General features: G+C 37.1%; 1 protein-coding gene across 1 annotated transcript; it reads right to left on the bottom strand.

The window, feature by feature from the left end:
* Nucleotides 1-205: 205 nt before the first annotated feature.
* Nucleotides 206-11670, bottom strand: DCUN1D5 (DCN1, defective in cullin neddylation 1, domain containing 5; the record flags this gene model as incomplete). Its single annotated transcript, XM_008937111.1, has 7 exons — nucleotides 206-519; nucleotides 1247-1349; nucleotides 2243-2347; nucleotides 2440-2548; nucleotides 8407-8498; nucleotides 8885-8955; nucleotides 11579-11670. Coding segments are annotated over 7 exons (628 nt in total), but the record flags the coding sequence as incomplete, so codon positions are not given.
* Between the last annotated feature and the right edge of the window lie 484 nt (nucleotides 11671-12154).

Below are 12154 nucleotides of genomic sequence, written 5' to 3'. Positions count from 1 at the left end.
ACCCAGGGCTCCAAAACTCAGTCATTCTTCCTAATGTTTGTCACACAAGACAGTCATACCATCAGCAAGCAACAGTGCCAGTTAAGCATTTTTAAGGTCTTCAAAAATTCACAGCAAAGGGCACTTCTTAGAAAGATAATCTCAAAGATTTGGTTTTAAAAATAGACACCACACTCACATTCAAGGGACATTCTTCACTTTTAGTCCTTTGTCACAAATCTGAATCTTTATTGGTCTGAAATAAATGCCATAAACATAAGACTCAAAACAAGAACTCCAACTTTCAGTCTCAGAAGAGATGTGGTTCAATGCCCATATCAGGTGTAACAAGAAAACTTCCTTAAAGGAAAAAAAATTACTGTGAAGTCTTTCTTAAGAATGAAAATGCAATCCTTTGTTTTTCTCATTAGTTTGTGTATAGGTGGGCATCAGAAAAACTTTTGCATTTTCTTTTGAATTCTTGCTATGACGCTTGATGAACCTTTTGCCATTCAACAAATTCATCCAGAAGTACAGGCCCTGCAAATGGATGAAACTTGGGAGTTATATTTGCCAGTGTTTTTCAAACATGTTCTCTTAAAGTATCAAAGTTAAAACTATTGGTCTAGGTAACATCCATGTCAATCCTACGATCAAATTCTTAAGACTTAAAGATGACTACAGTCATTCCAATCCAAAGGTGGCAAAAAGTGCACAACAACACCACACAGAACTATGGAAAAAGGTGTTCCTGACATCTGACAGGTGCACTGAAAAATAAGATCATGTTCTAAACTGGCACAACCAATTCCTTTGTCCTAGAGCTTTCAAAATTGCACATACATGGATCAAAATAGGATACCTAATGCAATTCAGTCACAGTGATGACTGACTATCAGCCAGGTGTAGAGCTCAGCCCCAAGGACCAGCAGCTAGGCTCCTTGACAAGTAAACTAGAATTTATTACACATTAGCACAAAATTAAGAGTTTGCTGTTTATAATTCTACTTGCAAGCCTATAGTTTCATATAGCAAGTAGCTTCACTAGATCCTCATCTGAATATAAGTTGGCTGAAGTACACCACCACACACCTGACACACTACTACAATTAATATCTGCAGTTATCACAGATAAAAGTACAGCTTTTCTATGCATTGTTGGGGAATAAATTTAATACATTACAGTATTGTTTCCATTACAGAAATGCATATTATGCAAACTTAAAATTTGAAATAGTTGAATAAGCAAAACATTATGAATACTTACATGCTCCATCTTCGTCATAGTTGCTAAGATCTGCATGGACAGTTCTGCTGAACTCTAGCACATTGTACCACTGATCCTTGTTCATAACTCGGTACTTCGATTGCTGAGGAAAATAATTTCAGAACATTAAAATGTCAAGTGACATTTGGTAACGCTGCATCTCATTTCTCATTTCTCTCATTTTATCTTCAATCAGGTCCTAATAAACAAGTTCATATGCAACAACAGCTACTATTTCCTTGGTTTTTCACTTTTTAAAATACTATGCATGTACATATTTTGTAGTTCTGAAATGACATAAAATGGTTTCTTGAAAGACCAGAGCAAAATTGAAATACTAGGGCATCTGGAAGTCACCATTCTTAAGCCTCAAAAACGGGTACATTTTTCATCTCGCCCTGAAACGGGCCACATCTAACTAAGATATATTCCCAGAATGAACAATTACAAAAACCTGTCTTTTTCCAGGGTAATCAGTATTTTTTTCCAGGTAAATTACAGTATGATCATAAGGACATCTACTTGGCAACATTAGCACTGATTTGAAGCCAGGGAATAGTCTCAAGCCCAGCATGCTCTGCAATCTGCATACATCCACATTACTAAGTCACTTGCAGCTGAGCTGATCAAAATCTTCCAGACGCAGCCAGAGCTCAAGGTATCTACAGACTGTACCTGTACAAAGCAAACCTGAAATTCAGCACAGATGCACCTGAAGAGATTACTAGGGCTCTATTATTTCATCTTAAATTTACTTTTATAGTTCAATTAAGACAGAATTTTAGTTGCCCTTACTAAGAGAAGGCAGGGGGGACACAGGGAGGAAGGAAAGGATCTGTGACACATAAAAGAAGATCACTATTCCATAAGCACATCGACCCAGGGAATAGGAGCAATATGGATACATTCTCGAGCAGAACAATACAAACACTGACATGTGTTCACAGAACAGCCCAACTATGATGCCATCATGCAAAAAGTCAAGGAAACTTGTACCTCCAGGTATTGATAAAATACTGAAAACAGTGGCCAAGTTCTTCCAAGTAGAAGAGCTAACATGGATTTTGCAGTATCAATATCAAGACTTCGCTGGTCTTTATCCTGAGGTTGAGAAAGAAAACATAAAACCCACTCAAGTACAAGCTCATTGAATAATCAAAATAAGAACTTCTCTAACATTCCAGTAGCCTTACCCTTGCAAAATCAAAGGCGTATCTGTAGATATTCTTAAAGGATGAAATGTCATTCAGTTGTGACCGCAAGAAGTCAAATTTACTCTGTAGTTTTTCTGTACAGTCACATCTTAAAATAAAGAAAAACAAATGATGTTAGAAGTTCCAAACAAAACATTTGGACAATGAAAAAAATGCCAGCAAACATAAAATAACTGAAATCACCAAAATGCAATCATCAGATGTACATGAGTTCTACTATGAAAGTGATTAAATTAACATTTGCAGCTCACTGCAGTGATGAATGCCTGGCTTCTGTAAGCAAGTTTTAAAAAATGTATCACCAACGTAATACAAAAATCTCTGCTTTACTTCTCAAATAGTACAGTACTCCTTTTATGCCACACACTGCAATTTATGTTCATATCCAGCACTGTTATCTTTCAATCACTACGAAAGTCTGGAGAAAACAGTATTCAGTGTGCAATAAGGTAGCAAAATCCAGCTGTAAATAAGGGCTCTATGCCATATCTCTTTGGAAAAAACCCAAACCCGAACACGTACTTTAAGACTACATATTTATGAGTGGCAGGATTGAGGAGGCACACAGCAAAAACATACTAGTTTGCTCTTGTTTTATGACTGATAAATGCAAGCTCTGGTAAGCCTATCACCTGAATTAGTCAGTAGCTATTGACTACTGAAAACGCACAGGCTGTAAGGGAATGTGCAGGTCTGCTAGCTGACAGGCTAACCCTTTGGCAACAATAACCCTCTGGCAGAAAAGATCATCTCCACGTATTTTAATTAGCAAGGACTTCTGTTTCCAAATAGAAAATGCGTTAGATTCGCCAACAATAGCAGATGAGACTGTAACTCACAGATACTAACCCTCCAGCAGAGACTCACTCAGAGGAACAGTTATTTTATAAGAATAAAATGTGATATAACATAATAATAGCTGCCACGAATAAAAAAAAAAATAATTTCTTCCTTGCCCTGTATGCTGTGTGGCAGAAGCAGCACTTCCAGAACCACAGATGTACATCAACGCTTCCTTTGGTGCTGCACCTCTTTTTTGGAGGCCGCCTCTCAGAGAACACCTCTGCAGCTCCAGCAGCTCCTGATGGGCTTGGCACTGCAGCCCAGAGCCAGGGCCCTTTGGGAGCCGGGCAGCAGGTTGCCGAGGTGCTGCACTTGGACGCTGTGCTCTGCCCACAGCCCACCCTTCCTGCGCCTCAGGTCTGCTAGTCCTTGCACGCATCTCTGTCTGTCTGTCCCCCTGTGAAGCAACTCCAGCCGATGGAGCCTTTTGTTACTTCTCGTCTCTAGCAGCATCTCCCTAAAGCAGCACTGCGTCCCAGCCAAGATCAGTGCTGAATAAATACAACTACTAGCTAATTAGGATGCACATTCAGGTGACAAGAACATATTTTTGCAATAAACTACATGTTAAATTGAAAAGAAACTTGTAAAAAAAAAAAAAAGCTTTGGTAGATTTAACTAAAGATAAAATTACTTTTTTTTTTTTGTCTTCAGCCATCTAATCATTCTGTTCTCTCATTTAACCCTTAAACCAGTATTATGCTTTGCTACAAAGGCATCTCAGCTTATATCCATATCTCTTCTTTCTAGTTCCAAACTTTCATACTGCAGTAATACCGTCCTCTACATTTGAGGACAAACCTACCTTTTTAATATCTAACTAAAGTGCTCATGTTGTTAGTGCACTAATGACACATATAAGCTCCTTAAAGTAGGTCTACCACACACCTTGTCCAATATAATTTGACTGGGATAATTTACCATACCATGGATAAACACATACTTCAGTGTCTTTAAGTTTTACAAAATATTTTGTTAAAATTGTTCAAATAATTGTACATTTAAGTACAACATAAAATTCCTGTTATGTCTACTGTACTATATGTATTTTAATGCAGAAGTGATTCCGAAAAAGTTGGTATGAAAACGTGCAATTATTAAGCCTCAAGACTCCTGAGCTCCTGTCAGTCTATTTAAAAGCAGAGTCTAACAGATCACACTCCCTCAGACAGGCACCACCCTCTGAAGCCCAGTGCAGTGATTTCCTGAGATGCCTTTACTGCAGGCTAAATAAGGTTACCTCAAAATTTACAAAACTAAACATTAGCTTACTACATTCTCTTCACATCCTTATGCTATATTTGTAACAAAATTTAAATTAGCACCGCAGAGCAGTTGTATTTTTATTTCTGTTGAGGTAAAGAGCTCATCTGAGACATAGCTAACATGGACAGATGACTCAATAACTCCTACTCTGATATTCCAATGTTTCATATTTCATAATTATTCACACATGCTTGTCCTTTACTAAAAAGAAAAAACTGATAAGATGTATACAGACATTAAACCAAAAGCAATTAATTGTAGTATGTAAAGTACTGAAGGTCTTACCAGCCTACAAAAGCATTCCCCTGCCATCATTCAGCCTTGTAGATGGACAAAACAGAAGCCTATCTAGCTAGCCCACCCAGTTTCTTCAAGCACTGAAACAAGATCTTCTGAAATTTAGGCTGCATGGTGTCACTGGAGCATACCAAGGTTCAAGGAATCAATGCTGTGTTTTAACACAACATTACAGGGTAACCAGGCCATCAGGCCCAGTGAGCATGGGTTCATGAAGGGCTTGTCCTGCTTAACAAACCTCATCTCTTTTCATGACAAGGTGAGCTGCCTGGTGGATGAGGGGAAGGCTGTGGGTAAAGCCTTTGACGCCGTGCCCCACTGCGTTCTCCTGGCACAGCCGGCTGCCCCGGGCCCGGCGGGGGGCACCTCTGCTGGACCACGTGCTGGCTGGATGCCTGGGCCCAGAGAGTGGTGGGGCATGGAGTTAAAGCTGTTTGCTGGCTGGTCACAACTGGTGTTCCCCAGGGCTCTGGGCTGGGGCTGCTCCTCTTTAACACATCTTTTCTGTGTCCTAAAAATGCTGTAATTTCACTATGTCAATTGATTTACAGGTCTGGAGACCAGAAATTTTTTAGATTCCAGGATACACCAAATGCTATACTGGTATAAAAAGAATTATTTACACTATGCTTTTGTTATGCTCACAAACATTAACGGATTAAAAGGCAATAACAGGCAAAAAGCTCACTGGAAAAGCAGCTGATATTATGCTATCATTAAAACCAACTAAACTAAATTGTTTTCGCTAATAATTCTGGAAACAGCTAGAGGTTACAAACCTGACTTTACTGCCTCTCCCTCTCACCTCCCTCTCAAAAATGTGAGATCATGACCTTATCTTACCCTCAATTGGAGTCTAATCTGTCTCTCTCTCTCTCCTTTATCTGGCCACTCATTTTCAAAATCTCAACTTTAATGTAAAATTTGGCTCAAATTCCAAGGTTAAAAAAACAGCCAGAGGGAAATACCCAGACAATACAGTTGCTTTCACCTCGCTTTCTCACACACAAAATTCTTTGTGTTTACCTAGTTCAAACAATGACTTCTGTAGAGTTTAATAAAATAATGAATTGTAATCCTTTTCCCTTCACCTTCATTTTGTAACTAGATTTGATTTCTTTGTAGGTCTGTAAAGCCTACAATTGACAAATACATGAGTATACTTCTCCTTTAATTCAGATGCATAAAGTTAAATGCTCACTCTAAGTTATTCACTATGCAACGGCTTTAAAGCAAATGTAGATTAACAGTTGCTTCCTGAGGACTACTCATTTCATCCTACGGAGGTGTTTCAAGTAGCTGAAATAAATTACTCAGTACCTGTTTCTCCCTGATGACTATGTAAAGAGCTTCAGGTGATTAATGTGCATTTAGGCACTCAGCTTTCATATATATAGCATATAGAAGTATGAAAGTCTCATAGGCTGCTACCTAGTGCTTAATCCGCCTTAATTTTGACAGTGTATACCTTACCACATACTTTTCTCCTCCTCTCTAAAGAACAAACTTGATCAGCATATCACAAAACTACAAAAAGAATGTCACTTCAAGATTCAGGCACCCCAATGTTGGCATCTAACTGTAGATTGGATTTACCTGTTGTTAGGTGTTGCCATTCCTAGAGGTCTAGCCCACCAACCTGTAAGAGCAATTCAGGTGACCAGTCACTAGGTCTCACGGCAAAGTGAGTACCTCCCTAGGCTCCACTACACTGAACTAGATCTCCAAAGATTGCAGTAAGAGTTAAAAAAAAAAAAAAAAAAAAAATCCATCTCTTGCATGAAAACTCTACAACAAGATATCTTACTATTGAGCTGGATTCCACCTAACCCTGTTCTTGCAACTACCTTTTGTGACATTTCACTTTTTGCAATAAGGATTCTGTAACGTAACTGTGCCTCGGAATACACTCTGGGCTTTTAATGCACGTCAGTGACATTTCTTCATGCAAAAACTAAAGAAACCCAACTGCTGTGCAAGAATGTAATAATACTCTATTGCTGTAAGAACATGAAGTCCTTCTCCTTCAAAACTTGTCAAACCTTTCCAGAGAAACTAGACTTCCCCCCATTCCAGATGGAATCCCATAGCATAATCCTCGCTTCCCTGCAAGCGCAAGCAGCAGATTTATACTCTTTTCAGACCAATGAATCTCAAATTCCTTTATGTAAATGCCATTGCTTCCTAGAGCTGCTTAGCCTATAGCCTGCTATTAGAGCACACCCAGGGGAAGCAAAACATACAGGTTAGCTGGTTCAGGTTTATGCAAGTGCTCTGATCACAACTCTGTTTCTATGAAACAACACACAGCAGTACCATAATTTCTGTCTTAAACACATTTAGCCTACTGCACAACCAGCTCTGTTCTTAAAAGAACCAAGAGATTCATAATCACAGGAGATTATTTGAAATAAAGCCTACAATACTGGCTCTGAGGAGGTGCCTGATTTAATGTATCTTTGTGCTTGCATTCTGCTAGACTGGCTAACTCTTCAGAACTTCCATTTGGGCATAAAAATTAAGTACTTCAGAGAAGCGACCAAATTATAACCATTCGCAGCATCTGAAGTTTTATGCATCCAGAATTTAATCTCTGCCATCCTGAATTTCAGGTAATTTAATCATTCCTGGCCTTACTAAATTTAAGAGCTTCTGACAATCACAAAATAATCAAGATGTCTGTTGGAAGCCTGATCCCAAATCAAGTAAGATTTGCAAAGGGGAGCTGGGCCACAGTCACTTACTCCATAGTCTTGAATAACAAGAAGGTATCTGCCAAATGCAATTTCCCAAGCCAGTTCACAGCTGACAGAGCAATTGTGCCAACTCCAAGGGTCAAATCCCTTTTTCCCACCACGCTGGACCTGCAAAAGTAGCTCCCTGACATTTTTGATACTGCATGGAGTGTTGTAACAAGTCACCCTTAAAACCTTCATGCACTACAAGTAGTTTCATGAAGAATAAGTAATACATAACAACTGAAATAAACCTCATAAAAACCCAGGTTATTTTCATGAAAGAAACAACTTCTTAGGCAGAACACTACCTCACCAAAAATTCTTAAACAGAAGAGCAAGAAGTTTATTTATAAATTGAAAAACCTAAACATTAAGCATGGCATCTGACCCGCATCTAAGAAATAACACCAATAACCAAAATTATTATTCATGCAGTTCTTATCTATAAAGCTTAGAAATCACTAAAAACTTTCTAGAACACTAGTGCTGACATATGCTTACAGCAATCTCCCGATCTACTTATTTGTGTCTGCTAACTAGAATATTTTAACATATTTTTTGTAAGAAAAAAAAGCCACCAAAATCTGACTTATTACAGAAAAAAACACTATCATTTGAATGAATGCATCTGATTCACAACCTGATGAACAGTAGCTACTTCCAGCACTTGACCAAGAGCAGACCAGAAAGCAACAATATCTGTGTCTTACTGCCAATGCACAAGAAACTGCGAGCAAGAATTAAGCTACTGGTACAAACATAGAATTAGAACATTCTATTATGTATGTAAAGACACTCTTACTGTAATGAGGTCATTCCTTTTAACCATTCTTCCTTGGTAAAAAATCCCATGCTTTCAGCCTCTAGTTTCCAGGCTAGAACTAACATAATAATCTATGGGGGGGGAAAAAAAAAAAACAAAGGTAGAAAAAGGAGTCAGTACGGAAGAAAGGCTGATTTCTAGATGTCCAAGAAGAAAACTCTTAAACATTCAAGCATTTTAGCAATTCTTGTACATGCTTGTACTTTATGTTTGTTACCATTTAATAATTCAACTATGTATAATCTTTCCCTGAATTTCAATTTCTGAAAATGAAGTACTACTGAAACAAAAACCCTCACACACCAGCCATGCATAATCAATGTATTCAGCTGAGTATCTCAGAACAGCTCCTACAAGCAGGAAGGTAAGTCTCTGCTTACTGAATTTAAGAGTTTTACACAGAACTTAAAAGTGTTTAAGTTTTTAAAGGGTTATTAGTATTATGCAAGAAACTTACATTTTCAGGTTCAACACCGATGTCTTCACAGAACTTTTCCATTCCTTCGGGCCCCACAACTTCATCAGGACCTTCAAAATCAAAAAGAAACCAGACTGAAATCTAAGCAACATTCACTGCTCACAAGGGTAACACACAACAATAATTAGACTATGCTGCATACAAGCTATCTTTAAAAACACTGAATTACCCTACTAAGTAGCTTTTAGGTTAGACCCATCCTGTTAACTGCAACGTGGAGACTTGTATGTTATGTATAAAGCAATGCTGTGAACTAAAAGCAAAACTAAACCACAACTTTCATGTTGGGCACTGCCTCCCCACCACAGCAGAAAAGCTGTTTTAGTTTATGTACGTCAGTTTTCAAAAAACTGTGCTGAGTTTCCCATTGACAGAGCCCATTACAACTCCAGTAACTGTGGTGGTCAGTTGCTTCAAGACAACTTGGGTATCGCTGCTCTGTGCTGAAATCACTGTATGAATAACGTTCTTCAAAGAGTTATTTTAGCAATTAAAAAAACCCCTCCATCTGAGCTACTATTACAAATATTACTCTTTCAATGGTGTTACTATTACGGGTTTGCACTAACACAAAAGAAGATGAATCTTCAAATAATGTAAAGTTAGTTTTATGATGCTGAGTAGTATGAGGAGAGTGGTAACGGTAAATCAGAAAAATGCTAAGCATGTTGGTCACGTACAAAGTACAAGTTTTAGGACTGCAATGAAAATAACTTGACTAGGACTAGAATGTCAGATTTACATTTTAACACAAAGAAAGCAGCAAAACAGTGTATTTAAAGAGCACATACAGACACTCTGCAATGCTGTGTTATGTGAATCTCTCTCTGGTTTCAGTTATTGTTGCTAAGCCTGTTCCAAAACAACTCCCATTGGGCACGCCAATATTACCAGCAGGCTTGCTGACATGCTATTTTGATGTGTCTTGTGTCACTATGTTTACATGATTTTAATGAATATGAACCTATGTAAAAGGTAAAGGCTTTATCTTCCAAAACAACATGTGATTTTAAAACATTTTGGCAAATTTTACTATTTATACACAGGCAGAGTAGGTTTTTTTTTTTTTTCCCCCTCTTTCCCCTTGATGACACCTGACTCCACTTCACCTGTATCTGCTGCTATTATCATAAGCAGAATCCTTTTAAAGAGTTGGATAATACACTTTGAGTAATTATACACTATGAGATAAGAACACAGTCAATAAAAACTATCGAGAATCGCTACTTTTACAGGAAAACAAAATCCAACTGGCATTTAAGATCAATAACCTCTACCTCTTGAAAAATGTTGCAAAGAACGTTTTGCCTAGCAAAGGCAACACACTGCCATCTGGTTTTGAGCAACCCTTACACAGAATGTGTTAAAAAATCTGCACATTTAAGTTATGAGAAGAAACACACAAGGGTTCACTGGTAATTAGTTAATTATTAAAGTATAAACTTGAAACAGTGTTTTTGGCCCAGAAATCATATGTACAATTCATATATGTACACATACACCTGTGTGTATATAATTTTGTCTTGCAATGGAAACACTTAAACTTCTATGGTGTAAGATTTCACTGGAATTCTATTTTATCCTGGAAACATGGCATATTTTAATTACTGGTTAACTAACCAAGTATAATCTCCTTCACCTGTTCTTTACTAGAGAACAAAAAAATTACAGGCCTTAAAAAAGTTGAAAGTATGTGCAGGCACACTTATCAGAAGAAAATTAACTGAGAATTACTATTTTCCTCAGCAAATACTCTTACTCTAAAAGAGTATGCTTTAAACATGAATTAGAAAGCAGATTACTAGAATCATGAGTAGTTAATTACTGTGGAAAGGCCGCGAGGAAAGTAATCAGTTCTGATAAATATACTCAAACCAATTGCTGGCAGATACATCAGCTCGCTTTATACTGAGAACTGGCTACTAATGACTTTTAATCCCCAACTAGTTATGATGGACTTCAAGTAGTGACCAGACAAGAAAATAAATTAATAACAGGTTAAAGATTATGAATTTCTAACCATATAATTACTAAATAAATGGCAGCGATAGTTCTAATAAATTATGCAAAATAGGCTGCATATTCACTGAAAGCAGTTATTACTTGTACAGAAATTCTCATTTACTTGAAAGAGGCTACTTCTAACACTTCCGAATAAAACATTTCTTATTTAGAACAACAAAAATGTTAGGACAGGTTCTCATATAGGAAAAACAGCATAAGCATCTATTATTTTATTGCGCAAAATAGAAAACCAAGAGGCTTAAGTCATGAACTACTTCATTATCTTTTCAAATTGACTATAAACAAGAGAGTTAGATAAATAAACTTCTATCTAAATTCTCTCAATATCCTGACTTCTACTTGTCCACTTCAAATCAATGAGTCATTCGGTATATCCTGGTTCAACACTGTACTGTCCAACATCAGTTATTTCATTTTAAAGAATGCCAAGGTAAGTTATACAGTAAAGAATAAAGTCAAAAAGATCAAATACTGAAAAGACAATGGTAAAAACTATATTAATTCAAATGCATGTTAGAAAGAATTGAATATGGACATTTTTTTATGCCTACATCAGCATAAAAAAAGCAAAATGCAAATAATATTTGATGTATTTGTTTGTTTTAAACAATACCATATAGTTTTAAATATGTATTTATTGCATATTACCTGCATATTCATAAAACCAGGCCAGGCACTTTTTGCTTGAAAAATGTTCCTCTCCACTTATTACTTTACCAGATGCTTGTGATCTGCAATAGCTTATAGAAAGGGATATAACAGGGATAAGTGTTACTTTAATATGATAAGTGGATAATAATTTGGAGAATTAAATGCCAAATTGTTTATTATTAGTTCAAACTACTTAAACTGTTTCAAGATGCCAATGTACATCATCAACAAAGCTGAATTTCATGACAGGAAACTGTCCGTCATCCCAGGTCAACACTTGTTGGAACATAAAATTACCTTGAAACACAACCCTCTCATAGCCCAATTTAATGCAAATATTACTTCTTCTGAAAAGTACTGTTATCTTTCTGATATTAAACCAAAAAGTCCCCACACAGATGGTCAAAATATCACTACCCAGTAATTCAAATGCCATATCTTCTACTTATATTTATACACACAGGCATTTAAAGATAGGTCTCCAATAAGCCGCACGATCTTCAAGAGTGCTGAATGTGCACAGATCCCATTTAGGTCAACAGAAGCTGCAGAGTTGGACACATTTAAAAGTCA

This window comes from Merops nubicus, unplaced genomic scaffold (assembly GCF_000691845.1).
Source record: "Merops nubicus isolate BGI_N331 unplaced genomic scaffold, ASM69184v1 Scaffold24673, whole genome shotgun sequence".
Taxonomy (NCBI): Eukaryota; Metazoa; Chordata; class Aves; order Coraciiformes; family Meropidae; genus Merops; species Merops nubicus.
The sequence above is the reverse complement of the archived record's forward strand: the minus strand, read 5'-3'. Positions and strand labels throughout refer to the sequence as shown.